The sequence below is a fragment of the Durio zibethinus genome, chromosome 11 (assembly GCF_047325235.1).
Source record: "Durio zibethinus cultivar Kanyao isolate XHJ-2024 chromosome 11, ASM4732523v1, whole genome shotgun sequence".
Taxonomy (NCBI): domain Eukaryota; kingdom Viridiplantae; phylum Streptophyta; class Magnoliopsida; order Malvales; family Malvaceae; genus Durio; species Durio zibethinus.
Genome location: NC_143172.1, coordinates 4,416,076 through 4,433,815, shown reverse-complemented (window position 1 = coordinate 4,433,815; position 17,740 = coordinate 4,416,076). Strand labels below are relative to the sequence as shown.

Below are 17,740 nucleotides of genomic sequence, written 5' to 3'. Positions count from 1 at the left end.
TTTAAATCCAAATGGACCTCCTCACTCCTTCACGCGGGATCAAGAAATCATTGCCTTTACGATCGTGCATGAATACATAGGAATCCCGAAAAATAATGAAAAGGTCTACAGTATACGTCAATTATTAGTCAATATAAATTTGAATGCTAAGTTATAGGATTAGGGTTTCTTGGCCCTTCACAGCATACCGTCACATTTTAATTATCCCCAATTATAAATGAAAAAAAATACTAATTCAACCCTACCCTTTTCTTAAACAGAAATACTTTTCTCTTTTGGAATTCATCTCTTTCCCTTCAATCCCTTCTCATCTTTATCAAGCAATTCCCAATCACTGAAAATTCAATCTTTGTTCTTAGCTTTTCATTTTTGGCCTGAGATGGAAGTTGATTACTGAAGAAACAAACTCTGCAGAATTACCCGTGTTTTAGTACATAAATTTCCCTTGTTTTTTTTGTAGCCAATTGTCGGCTGATACATTTTATTTCCCGCCCTTTCGAAAACGGAAAAAATTTAGATAAAAATTTTTTTAGATGCAATTTGTGAAAATTTTTATAAAAAATAATTAAATAAAAAGTAATTACCCGTGTTTTACTACATAAATTTCCCTTGTTTTTTCTGTAGCCAATTGTCGGCTGATACATGTTATTTCCCGCCCTTTGGTAAACGGAAAAAATTTAGATAAAACTTTTAAGACGAAATTTATGAAATTTTTTATAAAAAATATTAAATAAAAAGTAAAAATAAAAATAAATAAATTAAAAAATATCGTTATATAAATTAAATAAGTAAAATTAAAAAAAATTAATAAATTTTGATATAAATATTTATAAATAAATATTTTTATTAAAAATATTAATAAAATTTTTATCATTAAATAAATATAATTTAAATTTAAATTATAAATAATAATTTTTTATAATTTTTTATTTTATATTAAATTTTATTAATTAAAAAAAAATCGTAAATTTTACTTTAACAAATTCATCTAAAATTTCTCATAGAAATCAAGGGCGGTCACCGGCAAAATCTTGGACCACATTGCCACAGACTAACTCGCTCACTCGGTTCTATAAATCCTACCGAATCACACCCAAAAAACCAAAAAATAAAAATAAAAATAAAAATAAATATAGTATTTATTTGCTGGTTGAAGTGCCCGTTCAGGAGTGGCCTGCAACCTGGCAACAATGCAAGCTATCAACTTTGCTTGTCTGCAACAAGAAACACCCCCTGTTTCTTTTCATAATCTCCATCTTCCTCACTTGTTTGTCCTCCATTTTCTCTTATACCCCAATTTCATTTGATTTTCCTTTCTGGGTACATTCTCATCTCTCAAACCAGAAGCATTTCCTTATTCTCTTACCAAATCTACAAACTTCTTCCCATTTTTAGATTCGCCAAACAAAATCTAATAGTACATGCAAAACCCCCTAAAAAAATCTCTAATTTTTGAACCAAACTAAAAAAACAAAGAAAAAAAAGGAAAGCAAAATGAAAGACTCGAAGAAAGATTCAGAGAAAGTAGTGTGGGATCAGATTCAGATGAGAAGCCCATCAGGCAACCCACTTGTTCCCGGACCGTCGACCCGACCCCTTCCTAAGCTCATGGTCTGGTTAATCCTCTTCGTTTCAGTTACCTACGTTATCTACACTCTCAAGCTCTTAACAACCTCTGCTCAACAAACCTGCGACGATTCCCCATTTACTTCAGCTCTTCATCGCTCTTTACTACATCCCAACAAAACAAGCTTGACATCTTCACCGTTGGTTTCCAATCAAACGGGTGAGACAACGCCATTCCATCATCGCCATCGAGATGTCCGAGAAAAACAAGTGGTAGTAGTACAAATGCAACAGGCTCCACCGAAACCGAAACCGACGGAAATTCACGACGTGGTTTTTGGAATCGCAGCTTCTTCCAAGCTATGGCAGCAGAGAAAAGATTACATCAAGATTTGGTACAAGCCAAACCAAATGCGAGGCGTAGTTTGGCTCGACAATCGCGTGAAATACTCTCCCGAAGACAGGCAAACCCTTCCACCAGTTCGAGTCTCCAGCAACACTTCCAACTTCGCTTACAAGAACCGGCACGGTCACCGGTCGGCGATTCGGATCTCGCGGATCGTGACGGAGACGTTAAGGATGAAGATGGATAATGTCAGGTGGTTCGTGATGGGTGATGACGACACCGTTTTTATCACGGATAATCTGGTTAGGATTTTGAGGAAATATGATCATACTCAGTATTATTACATTGGGAGCTTGTCAGAATCTCATATTCAAAACATTTTTTTCTCCTACGGCATGGCTTATGGCGGCGGAGGCTTTGCCATTAGCTACCCACTGGCCAAGGCTTTGTCAAAGATGCAAGATCGGTGTATTCAGAGATACCCCGGTTTGTATGGTTCCGATGATCGAATGCAAGCTTGTATGGCTGAACTCGGTGTCCCACTCACTAAGGAACTCGGTTTCCACCAGGTCGGTGACTCAGTTTTGTCACTTTTGAGCTGTTAAAGTGCATTATTTTAGGGTTTCTAGACTTTTCTGATATGAGTTTCGTGCAATTTAATTTTGGTAACTTAAAAATGTTTGTATCAGTATCTCTAATTATGATTTAGGTTAGGTTACTTGTCTGAATTTAATGCTAGGGGAATTAATGAAGTTATTAGTGAGAGTGGATTTTCATTTCCCGAGATCTTACATTTGGCTTTGGGGAAAATTCAAGGCGAAGATTAATGGGCACCGCCACGTTGGGCGGTCAAGTTCTGGCTTTTTGCAAGTAATTTTGGTGTATCAAGTATGAATCTTTGTCTGGGTGATTAGCTCAATGCTTGTTCATCGTCCGCACCCGGGGTTAGGAGACGTTGGTGACGATGTGGGACCCACGCGTTGGTAGGGTTTTGACGTGATTTTGTTTTCTCACATGTTTGTCGTCTTTTGTTCAAGCGCTAATTCTGGTACGTGGTTCCACGATCTTTTGACTGGAGGATGGAGCAGGTTTGTGGCCCTTTTGGGTGGGAGAGACGTCTTGGGTGTTTGTAACTGGTGGAGCCAATTGTATTAGTGCAATGTTTTCTGCCCTGGCCTGATGATTTTTTCCCCCAATAAATCATGCTAATTATTGCTACACTAGTTGTTCGGGATAAAGTCTTTGTTAACCACTAGTTTTTTTTTTTTTTTGGTCGACAAAAGTTTAGGAGCAAGAGAGAAGTAAGAGTTATAAATCACCTGTCAATAAAAGATCATGAGAATTCAAATTTGGGTGTTTTGCATCTAGATCTTAAACCTTAACTACTTGTGACAACCCTTATTGATCTTGTTAACCACTAGTTAAATGTTAAGCTCTATGTTACCCGGAAAGTGATTGATACGGGAACCAGAACACAAAGACTTACTCGAAAAGTGGGTCGAGAGGGGTAGTGTTCTTCAGTTCATTTAATAGAAATGAAATACAATTAATCGGACTTTTTTTGGATTGTTTTATGTACATATATTTATTATATTATTGTTCTGAATTTTATGTTTGTATATATAGTTCAATTTAATTAATATAATGTAGAAATATCAAGTATTAATCAACTTACATGATATCAATGGTAAAAAATTGTATGATAAGATTATTAAATTTTAGATGATAGTATTAGTGTTAGTGTTTTTTAGAGATAGAAATTGCTAGTAAATAAAATTACCAAAAAAACTCTACCAGTCACCTTCTTCATCAATAATGATGAACTCTTAAATGAAGAAAATAAATATATATATATATATATATATAAAGCTAAACTTTAATAATCTCTTTCACGCAAGATTTCTTTTATTGTTTTAGGCTGGCTTCTCTGTTATGTCTTCTCTCTTATTGTTTTCATCATCAACCTAATTCTTGATTGAAAAATGTGTTTGAGAGTCAAAATTGTTGAGATAATTTCCTCATCCTTGATGGAAAGACGTGCTGAAGAAATTCATAAGCTGCAGCAGCAGCAACAGCAACAAGGAGAAAAAGAGAAAAAACCAAAACCTCACCAAAACCAGATGATGTGTTAAAGTGTCTTTCAATTTTAGATTCTTTCATTTATGTTTTTCCTGGTTAGCTTATCTTTGTTTTATTCTTCAATTTCTATGATCTTCTATAAATAAATGTATTCAGCAGATTTAGTGAATTGGATTGCAAACAGTCTGCGATTGGTATTGCAATAACCAATTCAAAAACTGTAGGGGGAGAGTGAATTATGGTAACACAGGTTTAGCTCATTACTTCACTAGATTAACAATGTCATTAGACTAAATTACGAGTTAAGGAATGATATTGTTTTATCCTGATGTATTAGTAATTGGTTTAAGTTGGTATGAGGAATTAAATTTCTTGATTAAGTATGAGGCCTTCACACCAACCCCCATATAGAGGAGGAGCACGCAAGTCTTGCTGTGTTTGCATTTGTAGGTTAGGTTTCTTTATCAATGAGGAAAGTGGCCTTCCTGGCTATTTTTCAATTCCACTTAGATGTTCATTGTTAATACTGAAGCTGGATATTCATTACAGGAACAACTTTTCCACTAACATTAATGCTATGACAGCTGTACTTGAGATTTTGTCATTGAAAATAATATCTAATCCTAAGTGTTTCTTGTTTGTTAATGGGAATCAGTATGATGTGTATGGGAACTTGTTTGGACTCCTTGCTGCGCATCCTGTCACGCCATTGGTGTCACTGCATCACCTTGATGTTGTTGAGCCTATTTTCCCCAATGTGACCAGGGTTGAAGCCCTTCAGCGGCTTATGTTGCCTGCAAAGCTGGATTCAGCAGGGATCATGCAGCAGTCAATTTGCTATGACAAAACAAGGAGTTGGACCATTTCAGTTTCATGGGGTTTTGCTGTTCAAGTTTTTAGAGGAATCTTTTCTCCACGGGAGATGGAAATGCCTTCAAGAACATTCTTGAATTGGTATAGAAGAGCAGATTACACAGCATATGCATTCAACACCCGACCTGTTAGCCGAAATCCATGCCAAAAACCTTTTGTGTTTTACATGTCAAGGGTGAGAATGGATTCTAAACTGAATAAAACTGTGAGTGAGTATGAGCGGCACCGTGTTCCTCATCCTCTTTGCAAATGGAAGATGGCTGATCCTGCTGAGCTTCAAATGGTGATCGTCAACAAGAAACCGGACCCACATCTATGGGATAGAGTAAGTTGCTTTAGCATCACACTCTTTGTTGTTTTATTTGCAATTCTGCATCAAAAGATCAATGTAATCTCTAGTCAGTCATGCACCAAAAACTCATTCATATAGTTTTATCTAGGGAAGGCTGTTCCTAGGGATCTTCCCAGGAGCTTTCTACTTCTGAACTTAATTAAAAGAAACCAAGGTGAACCAATTTGTTTAAGTACAAAATAAGTGACATAGGCTTGGTTTTTTTTCTTTTGGCAGTCACCGAGAAGAAACTGTTGCAGGGTCATGGAATCCAAGGAGCCAGGAACCATGGTGGTGGATGTGGGTGTATGTAAGGATGGTGAGATTAGTGAAATATAGTGATTAAAGTTGATTGTTTTAGGTGTTAGCATCTTGTTTTTCTTCTTTCATCCATAATCACTGTCTTGTCCTATTCTTTTTCTTAATTTATCCCCAAAGTCTCCAATTTTGTATCTGTCTGCAAGAGTAGAGACATTGTCATTAAGGAAACAAACAAAAAATGTATGTTGTATAAAAAATTGAACTAGCCCATACAACTTTTATACTTCTCTTTTGGTACTAGAAAGAAGTCTGGTATCAGGCTATCAGTCTTTTGTTTCTTTCTCAATGGGAATACCGAATTTCTCATCAGACGGATCTATGTGCATCGCTCTGATAATAGGGCAACAGCATACATTGCTAAAGCATCTAGCGACCAGAATCATTTCTTTTATGAAAGGAACAAGTCATGTAAAAACAAAGAAGAAAAGTGATAAATTTGTCTATTGCTTTAAGAAAAGGTTTTGAATCAATTTAATTATGTTCTTCTATTTTCTTCTTTATTTTTCTAGTAAGTACTTGATGGAGAATGGTCATGCTAAAAGGGGAAGAGACCAAAGAAGATGTCAAAGGAAACTTCAATTAAAAAGGATTTTACTGGCCGGTAATCTTGTCACTCAGAAGTCAAAAGCAGTGTAGCATTACATACACGTTTGCATGCCTTGGTATTTACTTGTTGTCTGTTCCATCGCGGTTGATTCCCTGAGATGAGACCCACACCTGCTTAAGTCCGGTGTTTGTGGGAGTTTCTGGCAGAAATTCACCGTCGTTGAGAGTATAGATATAATTTTCTTTTATTAAAGTTTTTATGGGTGGTTGTACAGTACTTTTTCTGAATCCTAAAGGGGGGTTAAAGAGCAAAATAACAGTTAGGGAAAGAATATGGTTCATGGAATGTAACACTATCAGATAAATTTTTGCTGCCACTAGCAAGTGAAGAAGCGGAAGTGGAAGCGAATCAAGGCAGGGTACTACTGGAACCTGAAAGTGGGTCCACGATGTGTTAAATTAATAGTGGATCACCAATGCTAGATCCTTGATCCAAGAAAAGCTTACATTCTTACTAGCTCAGGATCAGGATTTGGTCTAGTGAGGTTAATGTACATTTAATGATGATCTTTCCCAAAGAATCTCTAGTGCTCCTTTTTCGGAGGATAAGTATAGGTTTTGTTATGATTTTAAAATACAATAAATATTAAGAACTACATCTTAGCAATTAGGATGATCAATTGATTGTCTCATTGTATTGGCCTACCGGGTTTTACTCAAATTAAGAGCCAAACTACTAAACTTTTATGTTTGAGAACTAAGTTTTAATCTAAATCAATCATTCATCTCTTAAGTGGATTTTTGTAAAATTAAAATTCAATTTATAATATTTGTAAAATTTTTTTGTAAGTTCTTTTTAAAGAAAATTTTTTTTATTATGTTTGATATTATATTCACCTCTTGATCTATGATTTATTGGTTAAGAGATTTTGAAGAAAGCTAAATTATAATTCCATCGTCTTTTTTTTTTTTTTGTAAAAATTTTGCTCTTTTATGAAAAAAATATTATTAATTAATTTATTTTAATTCGAACGAAATCGTAAGATGTAAGTTCTTTCAGTATGGCAAGCAGAAAGTGGAGAGTACAATAAACAACAACGTGCACCGATATATTTATTTAGTAAAATTCGAAGCACGTAAATCATTAGCCTTTCTGTTTGAAAACAGTTATTATATATATTAATTTTAAATATGGTACGCAAATATAATATAAAAATAATAAAATTATATTATATGATATAAAAAATATGAATATAATTTCTTTGTTTGCAGTAATCACTAATTGATAAATGATGTAGGGTCAAGTGAGCCGAAGGGAGTGGTTGGCTTTTCAACTTTCAAGCAGTGTTGAATTATTAGGCTTTAAAAACGTGTCGGTCAGTAACGGCAAGCGCGTGTAACGGTGTAACCCTGCTCCAAGTTTTACAACACCGTCCAATCAGAAGATGATATTAAAAGCAAATCCACGGAAACAAACCAGCCAAACCGTATGGAATGGGGTCCCATCCACCTGCTGGCTGCAGTGCAGATTGTTGGATTTCGAATGGACAGACAGAAAAGGATGTATCGTAAATCGAGGTGCCATTACACTGGGTCCACCACATCACCGAATGCCTCGTCATCAAGCTTCTGAATTATTTCTTCAAGATCATACCTATCTTTTGACCCGTGGATAAGATCATTTAAAATGTGCACTTACCCATATGGAGAATTTATTTTATTGGTTCTTATTATTTTATTTATTTCTTTTCCTATGTGAAATGAAATAAAATAATTACAAATATTAACATTTTTAATTAACACATTTTAAAATATATTTCAAAATTTCTCATCCGAACACTAATTACATTCTCATAATTTAAGAGATAAGGAACAGAAGAAATCGATCACTTTCATTTTCTTCTAAATAATGTGGAGATTCGCGCTCTATAAGGCATAAGCATGCACGAAATATGTTGGAAATTTCCTTTCCTCATTAATGTTGCTTTTCTACACGTGAATGAAATGGAAATTACTATTACAAACTTTCAACCAAAAAAAAAAAACTCTACAAAAAAAGTGAAAAATAATTTCAAGGACCAATGGATTTATTGTGGGATTCTCTGCTCGGAAGGCCCATCTCTTTCATGTTGGGATCTATAAAACACAAACCCATGAAGCATTGTGCTCATGCCACAAAGGCCCAATGCCTACAAGCTTTTGCTTTGGGGTTCTTCAGAAACTTGGAAATTGCAATTTGCAAATTGTTCTGCTAAATTTATTAAAGGTAAACGACAAATGAAATGACAAACTGAACTAACCAGTTGAGTGTCAGTCATTTTGGAATATTGTTCTATCAGGGCAAAGTTGCAGTTTCTGTCTTTTCCTTTTCCTGAAACTGAAACTTTTGTGTTTCTTTGATCAATGTGGTCCAGTTGACAAGCCCAGGACATAAAAGTGGAGGACCCAATAGTATCATACCTAAAAACTTTTTTTCTAGTACAACACACTCAACAAATTAATATGGCTTAGTTGAGCTCTAGATTGCATGCATAAGAGATTATAATAATTCATAAAATAAAGTTTCTGATTAATCTATTAATTAATATTGGCTTAATTATTGGCCAAGTTATGTCTCAATTTCTAAGTGCTTTTTTTCCTTTCGCTTTAGAGAAGGGAAGATTAATTTTACATTATGAACCGTATATTCCTCAACTTTGATTTCTAGCTACCAAATGAATGGTAATTACGTACTTAATTATAATTCATGAAAAAAGAATCATGTTATACCTAATTAAAATTAGTGTGTGAAAAAAAATAATTTTTTAGAACTAAAATTAATAAATTATTTAACTTAACATGGTAAATACGTATGCACACTGATAAAATAAAATAAAAAAACATAATACAAAATTTCATTATGAAAAACATTCGAAACAATATGAATATATATCAAATTGGTTGTCGGGCCATTGCTAAGTTGAAAGAATACGAGAATGCAAAATAAAAAAAAAATAAATTTAAAATTTAATTTAATTGATTCATATAATTTTTTTAAAATATAATATTTAAGAATTTAACACATAATATTCAAGAAAATAGTGCATTTAATTCTCTGAACCATCAATTACTATAGAGATTTGCCTTGGAAAGAGAAAAAAATCAAGGTTATCATCTCTTAGTTTAACCTACTTAGATTGTATGTATCGGACATGCATGGAATTGCATATACGTGTAGGAAATATTACTATAAGAAATTTGACAAAAGAACTGGGGCATAAATTCAAATTCTTAAATAATACCAAAATATATTCTATATCTATTTTTGATATTTAAAAGTTTAGTTGAGGGGAAACTATCACATTCTTAGTCTAGCATGTTCAGCAAAGACTTGTATTTAACTTACACATCATTCATCAAGAAAGATTTCTAATAACAAAAATCAAATTTAAACTTTACAAATAAAGTATTTGATTCTTATCAACTCAACCATTAACTAAATATATATATATATATATATATATATATATTATATACTTCAACCATATCTGCACTTAAAATGATCTTCATTTTACTCATTCATGAGAGAGACAGAAAGGAGGATGTGGTCTGGCATGCATGCCTTTTGTATTGTGATATTAACAGATAGCTATGGATTTATATCACATAATTATTATTATTCCCTCTCAGAGTGAATTCGAAGTATTCCTTTAAATTTTGACAAAAGCTAGCAAGAATATTCTTTCGGCAAAAAATGGAATTCAAGTCTGTTTTTTTTCAGTTCCAAATATCCCTGCAGAAATTATAACACATATATGATACATTTTTTTTATAGACCATTAAAATTTTCAGCTCCAGAAAATAAAAAACATGTCAAAAATCAAGATTTATTCCTTACTTCAAATCCCAGCAACTGCCATATGACCATTTGAAGGTTAAGAAAAGAAAACATGGAGTCATAGATCGATGGTTTAATACAGTGATGTTTACGCCTTTTTGTTTTCTTCCAAAACAACCATGCGAGAGAATAATGCTTTTTTTCAGGATGTCAACTTCAGATGAAAAGGCAAGTTAGGCATGCATTTTTTTGATAACTTTTTTTTTTTTTTGTTCACAAGTTACAAGAATGATTAAAACATTTTAATAATATTTGAAAGGGGTTTTTAAGAAGAATGATTAAAACATTATATATGTCAATATTATTGCAGTCATTATTGCAATGCATGCAATTACTAAGCCTTTTTTTTTTTTTGTCTTCTTTGTTTTCTCACTTGAATTTTGAAGCAAATTAAATAAGCATTTATGTCATGCATTGGATCATTTAATGCAACTAGTAATTCAAGGTTAATCTCCCATGCTTTTAGTAGATTATTTTGCCTATTGTGTTTAAGGCAATGCTAAGCAAGATTGAAGGGTGTACTTACTAGGGCACAATCTTCATGCAATAACTTCTCCCTTTAATAAAACCGTTTTTAGATATCTAGCTATGAACTGTAGACCACAGCTAAAAATAGAACCTGCAATTTGGGTTTATTTGCCGTGTAGGTGTTAGGGCTCATGTTTTAAACACAAAATGTCTTTATTAGGTTAGAAACAACATCGTCCCCATCTCTTCTCGATGTTGGAGTCGTGGCATTTTCTTCCATCTAATTGTGCAACACCTTCGTTGTACCGGCTCTATTACCTGCAAGGGAGAGAGATCTATTTTAATCCTGGCCTACCGCGACCCTAGTATTTCTCATAAGGGTCCACATCAATGAAAAATTGATAGATTTTGATACCATTTGTCATGAACTCATGTTTTTAATCCAAAAAACATATCAATTAACTGAATAAAGATCATCACTTATAAATACAAAACCATCTTTGTTTCTAGATGTGGAACTAGGTAGTTATAATTTTTGTTGGGAATAATATTTGGTTTCTTTTATTGATGTTTTAATGTAAAACTTGTACCTTAAACAATGGAAGAAATCAATCAATCAATCTTGTGGAAAAGCGTAATAGCATTTTCACACTATATATCTAAAGAGGAAGTTAGTAAAGGCACCTTTTCATTGGCAAAAGCAATAGCATAAACCATGCCAAAGTTGACAAATCATAAAGCAGGCAATTCTTATGGACATAAAATTTCAGCTTCATGGAGATGAATTAGGGACCACAACAATTGAAACGATCACGATATCCTGTAATTCTTGTGGGGAATTGTCTTAATCTCCAAAACTAAGGACCCCCAACCAAATTATGTTGCTAAATTAATTTGTCTTTATAGAAAAGGAAAAAAAATAAAAAATATCTAGATGAGCCCCAAACAAATTTTGAAAGTTCAATTGAAACAAGAACCACAAACGATTCAATCACTTAGCTTGGGCAAAGAGAGAGAGAGAGAGAGAGAGAGAGAGAGAGAGAGAGAGAGAGAGAGAGAGAGAGAGGCCTTAAAAACTGATATAATAGATTAAAGTTTTTATCAAAAACAGATTCCACCTAAAAGAGTATAGAAATATCTGTATAACCTTGCATCAGTAAGTGGCAAATTCCAATAGCCTTGCAGTAAATAAACATGTTCTTCCAATTGAAAAGAGCTACCAGCCAGTGAACTAATGTTCATAGTATATATCCAAAATAACAAGTGTAGCTTTATGTATATATATGTATTCAGTATCTATCTGTGCCACCTAAACTATTTATCTGCCATTTCCATCCTTTGATGAGAACTAAATGAACCCCACCAACAAATCTGATTTAGCCCTTTTTCCCCTTCCTTGTTATCCTGCCAAATCGTGAAGCAACTGTGCTCCCATCAAGTTCCTGTAAGGCAAATGCTGTCCCTCACCATCCAAAAGTGAGTACTGAACTGGTTGACAATCTTCAATGTGGTCTCTAGGGTAAAAGAGAGAACTTTGTGATGCCGGCGAGAAGGCTAAGCTCACCCCAGTCCCACCATGTTGTTGCAACCCTAACGTCAATGACACGCCTCCACCATTGAAACTTTGATTAGCATTGTGATCACTTCCATAAGATACCCCACCCGTTGTGTGGTGACCGTAGGAAGAGAAGTCCAATTCCATGGCACCATAAGTTCCAAAATTTTGTTGCTGCTGATGCAAGTGCTGGTTTTGAAGGGCTTTGGCACTACTTTTTGCATCATTTTTATCTGTATTAGTGATAATGGAAGACAGACATTCCGAATCAACTCGAACGAGCTGGTCCGGGGTGGGTTTCTGATCTGTGGGAGGAATATTTTGATTAAGCCGGCTAATATTATCATCACCATCAGTAACTCCATCTGGGGAGGCCATGTTGTTTTCGTGCTCCTTCGTTTCTTCCAAGTACATTTCTTCCACCATTGGTTTCCATAGTCTCACTCTAGCATTAATGAACCAATTGGATACCTATTGGAACACGAGACAACCAAAAGGAATCATATATACATATTTATATATAATATGATCAAATATAGTAGTATAATATTATGGTATGATAAAAATACAATAATTGATTATGATTATAATAACTTAAGATCCCAACAAAATATGCTCCATCGATAATATAAATTAATTCAAGGGGACTCCAAAAATAAATATAGATTATAGACGGATGTGGACATGCCTGGCTTCTTGAGAGACCGGTTTGGCGGGCTAAGATATGTTTATCAACATCGCTTGGATACCTGCAAAGGTTTTATTCAAGGAAATAAAAAAGTTATAATTGAAACTTAGCAGCCATGGATAGTACTTCGATGACTTGTTTGTGAGGGAAAGATGGGCCCTAGATGTATATGTCAACAGAATCAAATCCACAAAAAAATAACAGAGAGAAGCTGACCTAAGCAAATATATAGGGGGAAAGAAGCTAAATGATTGAAATAAGATGACAAAATGAAATGTGGAATCTGAATGGTGATGGGTAGAAACTAACAAAGATTGCATTGCTTTTGCAAGAAAAATGATTGAGACTCAACATAAGAGAAAACTCACACTATTGTAACAACTGCAAGAGTTGTTTTCTTATTCTTAGTAGAAAAAATTGGTACTATCACAAAATCTACTTTGTATTTTACGTATAAAAAACCTTGAATCTTTGTAAAGAGAGTTGAGAAGGGGAGAGAGACAGAAGAGATATTTACGGGTGAAGGAAATGCTCAAACAACCAAGCTCGAAGAACAGAAACAGATCTTTCCGGCAGGCCTCTTTGGGGTCGCCATGGGTGGCTCTCCATCATGCTCATCTGTTGAAAAGCCCTTTGTTGCCTCAAAGCTTGATCAAGGATCCTTAGACTTGGTGTTTCGCCTCTCGTTGTGCCCGGTGCAACTGGGTCTTTTTCTCCCATGGCCTTCCTTGTAGCCTGAATCTGACTAACAATCCCATCCCTTAAACATCTAAAATGCCTTGACATGGCCTTGGAGGCTAAAGCTGAATACACTGATGCTGCCCCGGTGCCAGCCACAGCTTCGAAGGAAGATACCACGGCTTTCATTTGATCACAGTAGTGCCTGTATCTTCTATCCACCTAAAGATAAATGAGAAGATAGAAAGGGATAGGAGTGAAAGAGAGTTTAATTTTCTGTTAATACATGTTAACGAAAAGAAATGAGAGTTACAGCATGGAATACATACAAAGGCAGAGTAATAAGATGAAAATTAAGCTGACATGAAAAGAAAAGGAATAGAGATTTCTGAAAGTAAATGAAAAGCAAGAATTGTCACGATGTGGGCATTTATGGGGAGGCCCCAAGTCGCTAAATTAGTTCAAGAAAAGATATTTGGAGACCCCCATTTCAATCAACCACCCAGTAAAATTTCAAGACTTTATTTTTCATAATTTGGATATTAAAAAAAAAATGTTCCTTTTGTTGAAAAGATGGGAAAGAAACGATCTTTGAGGACTAAGAGTTGAAATCGAAACACATATATCAAACCTCTTCCAGCATTGAAAGCAGCTTGGTTTTTCTTTTCTGTAACTCCATGAAGTCAAGGGAATAAAGGGTTTGCTTCCTTGAAGAGCTAGCTTCATTCTCATCATCCCACTGTTTGGTCTTATGGGTCTGCTTTTGCTTTGATGCATCAATTTGCTTTGTTCCCAGGCTGCAAAACTCATTCAAAAGTTCCTGTGCAGGACCCAAGTACTTTGAACTCCTGAGTTGAAACTGCTGTAGATTTGCAGCTTTTCCCAGAAATCCGTCTTGGATCATTTGTTGTTGCTGTTGAATATTAGCAGGCTTTCCAAAGAAACCATCTCTAGAACTTGAACCAATAAACCTCATATCATCTTGCTGATCATGATTACTGTGACTGGCCGTTTGTCTGAGTTCAAAAGACTGTAGCCCGATGCTAGTAGGATTACTTGATGAAAGAGAGAGTGAAAGACCTTGACTGGGCCTCTCGTTTCCTTCACAAGGAAAAACACACCTCAAAGAAGAATCATCAACAAGCAACCTGTTCTCTTGCCAAGGGCCTGACTCAGGTCCAACTATTAGATTCTCTGTACTAGTTTCAGATATCCCAGTTGTGAACTCAGGTTTGTGGAATTCATGTTGATAGAAATCGCTCGTTGACTCGTTGATTGTCTTCGAAGAAGAAGGACCAGGGTTGCTTCCATGTTTGTTGAAGAACCCTTTCCACATGACCGTGTTGCTGTCACCTTGTTGCTGTAGATTCTTTGAAAACCCTATCATTTCCATGCCTGTTGTCAAATTGAAGATCTCTGGGTTGGTTTCAAAGCCTTGGATCTGATTCACCAGATGGGATTGCATGGTTGAGTTACCAGATGAAACATCTGAGTAACAAAAACCAGTTGATGAGACAATATTCCTTGATTTATCTTCACACAGTTCTCTAGCCATGTAATCCAAATTAAAATTTTTTTTTCTCTTCCTTTTCTTCCTTTATGTTTATGCTTCTCCTGCACACTAGCGTCTCAGATACTGATCAAAAGTTGATGCTGATTCTGCAACTACAATTCCATCAAGATTCACTCCAGGAAGAAAGGGAAGCCATAAACCAGCTAGTATTAAAAGCACAGTTATGAATTAGCTCATAAACAAAGATCAATTTTTGTTAACAAAATTATGAGACTTTAAAAGTACCCTTTTGATCATACAAATAAACAAAAAGAGAAAACTTTGGTTTCATTTCTTCTTTTAGACCGAACTTAATATAAGAGAGAGAAAAGAGAGGCCTTACCAGTTATGGAACAAGTTGAAACTAAGTTCAAAAATCAACAGAAATGGACTTTTCTTAGTGGTGGATTGATGAAGAAGAAAAAGAATTAGAAAAATTAGATGGTGAAGAAGGAGATGATGATGGTGATGAGAAAAGCGAAGCAAAGGGTTCCTCTTTGGCGTTTTTTTTTTCTCTCAAATTTGTTCTGTTAAATAGCCAACATGGTGTGCCATAGAAATACAAGCCAGGCAGAAAGATCAGATATATCTTCCTTAGAAATAGAAGATCAGAGACAGAGGTGATGATGACCTTCTATATAGACCTTTCTATATACCCCTGATCATAGTTTCTCTCTCTCCCTCTCTCCTTTTCTCCACATGATTTGCCTTTTCTTTTCTCTCCCTTTCCTCTCTCTCTAGCTCAAGTGGGTCAATGCATTTTGTACGTACAATACATACAAAATAGACTTCCAAGTAAGAAAACCAGGAAAATCCCCCCTCAATTATTTCATAACCAACAATAAAATATACTTATAATCCAGAAAAAAATAGTACTAGTTAAATACCATTTAACAATGCTACCATATATTAATTAATGTTATTATTTTAAAGACCTAAAATAATGATTAAAAAGATAAAAACCCCGGCTTTCCAAAGTACTGATGCAGCAGCTCCCTGGACAACAACAGAAAGTAATGATCGTCCTTTGCCTGCTACACAAACAACAAGCCGCCACATGACCAGCCTATCTTCTTATCTCAATCAAACCCTTACTCCTAATCCTAATTCTAATCCTAAGAATAATCCCAATATCCAATACTAGAGAAGAGAAGAGAATTAGCCACCCAAAAGGCCAAAACTACCTACGAAAAAAACTAATACTGATACCAACAAATGGAGTACCACGTTAATAGTAGTAAAAGATTAAAAAAAAACAGAGAGAAAAAAACAATACCCTAAGACCCTAACCGAAGGAGAGATCTTTGTAGAGGGCACGAATCCCAAAATATCATTCAAAGTAGGAGTTGAATCCAGGCTTTTTCAGATGAATTTGAGCGAAGCTTCCATTTTTGGGAGGGTAGAGGGGTTGGGGCTGTTGTGAACCAAAAATATATTTTAATATTTACTCACAGGTTTACTTATTTGATTTATATATAAATTTTTATTTTTTATTTTTTTCAATCATATTGTGTGTATATGATAGAGGTAAGGTAAGGAGAGGAAGGGACTGATAAAGAGAATAGATAGATGCCCCATTGCCCCTGGCTTGGCCTGGGTGGTGTTTTTGCATTTTGTGCTAAAATGTTCCCAAAACAAAGGACCGTAAGAGAGATGGAGATGAGTGAAGAAGTGGTCCAATGTTTTCTCCATCTAATTCTAATTTATTGCTCTATTAAAGTGCTCCACCCATCTTCTTCCCCCCCCCCCCCCCCTTTCTCTCTCCATAGCCAATGGGACCGCATCTTTTTCTTCCTTTCTTTTTTGTTTTATCTTTTTTTTTTTTTATTATGATGATGAAAATATGCTTTTAATCCACGCGCACCCTCTGGCTTGTCACCTTCACTCAATATTAGCCCACCATTTTATAGCCTTTTTTTTTTTGTTCTTTACTTTCTTTGTGAAATTTTCTTCAAATTCTCATTTCATATATTATTATTATTATTATTATTATTATTATTATTACTATGTTATCTCAGCTTCTTTTTATTATTGTTATTATGTTATTTTTTAGCACAATTTTGCTTGAGAGATAAACTAGCATCAGTATACATTTGATCTATCTGATAAAATAATTATCAATTTCTAGAAATTAGATTTTTTTTCTTATATGGTTTTTGAATTATTTGAGTATTAGTTTACAATATCTTAAAACAATATTAATAATAAATTAATATTTAATATATTATCAATATAAATTTTAATTTTATAAGTGATATTAAGAGATTAATATATGTTTTATTTTTATTTTTAATTAATTCTTTTTTTTTCTCACTATCATCATCTGATTAATTAATATGTCATTGAATTTGATATTTAGATATTATAGATTTGAGAGAGCTTAAGTACATAATGTCATTTTTAATCAGATATGTAATAAGATAAGAGTTTAAAAATAGATTAAGAACTTAAAAAAAAAATTATTTCGTAAATATATCTTAAGAGATATATATTATTTTTTTTAATTTCATTTAAAATTTTTATTATCAATATATTTGATAATTTTTTTAATAATATGCTATAAAAAGGTTAATAAGAACTCAATTATTCAAAATGTTTCATTTTAGAGTTGTTTTCACTATTTAATCATAATTCCCAAATAGCAAGAACCGGCATTTAAAAAAAAAGGCACTGTCAATATATAAAAAAAGTATAGAATTTGTGATCAAAATTGACCTCACAAGCTTTTTTTTTTTCATCATTTTCCATTTATCCATTTGTATAAGAAAATAAACTTAAAAAACATATACATTTTTCGTCTTTTTTATTTTTTGGTACATTTCAAAATTATTTTTTTAGATTTAAATTTTTTATTTTTTAG

At 34.0% G+C, this 17,740-nt stretch overlaps 2 protein-coding genes across 4 annotated transcripts; one reads left to right on the top strand and one right to left on the bottom strand.

Annotated features, from left to right (window-relative positions):
• The first annotated feature begins 1,171 nt into the window (after positions 1-1,171).
• On the top strand, positions 1,172-5,739 carry LOC111289493 (uncharacterized). The gene is made up of 3 exons (XM_022880586.2): positions 1,172-2,481; positions 4,647-5,189; positions 5,433-5,739. Exons 1-3 carry the CDS (start codon positions 1,495-1,497, stop codon positions 5,532-5,534), a joined length of 1,632 nt encoding a protein of 543 aa, XP_022736321.2. The 5' UTR covers positions 1,172-1,494; the 3' UTR covers positions 5,535-5,739.
• A 5,731-nt stretch (positions 5,740-11,470) lies between these two features.
• Positions 11,471-15,490, bottom strand: LOC111290634 (homeobox protein BEL1 homolog). 3 transcript variants are annotated; one of them, XM_022882027.2, is made up of 5 exons: positions 15,224-15,490; positions 13,960-15,044; positions 13,168-13,550; positions 12,651-12,711; positions 11,471-12,433 (listed from the first exon to the last, which is right to left on the bottom strand). In XM_022882027.2, the coding sequence occupies exons 2-5, from the start codon at positions 14,881-14,883 to the stop codon at positions 11,807-11,809; spliced, it is 1,995 nt and encodes a 664-aa protein (XP_022737762.1). In that variant the 5' UTR covers positions 14,884-15,044; positions 15,224-15,490; the 3' UTR covers positions 11,471-11,806. The 3 variants fall into 3 exon arrangements, with proteins under 3 accessions (XP_022737762.1, XP_022737763.1, XP_022737764.1); XM_022882028.2 differs by having other exon boundaries at positions 13,960-14,993; XM_022882029.2 differs by having other exon boundaries at positions 13,960-14,987.
• Between the last annotated feature and the right edge of the window lie 2,250 nt (positions 15,491-17,740).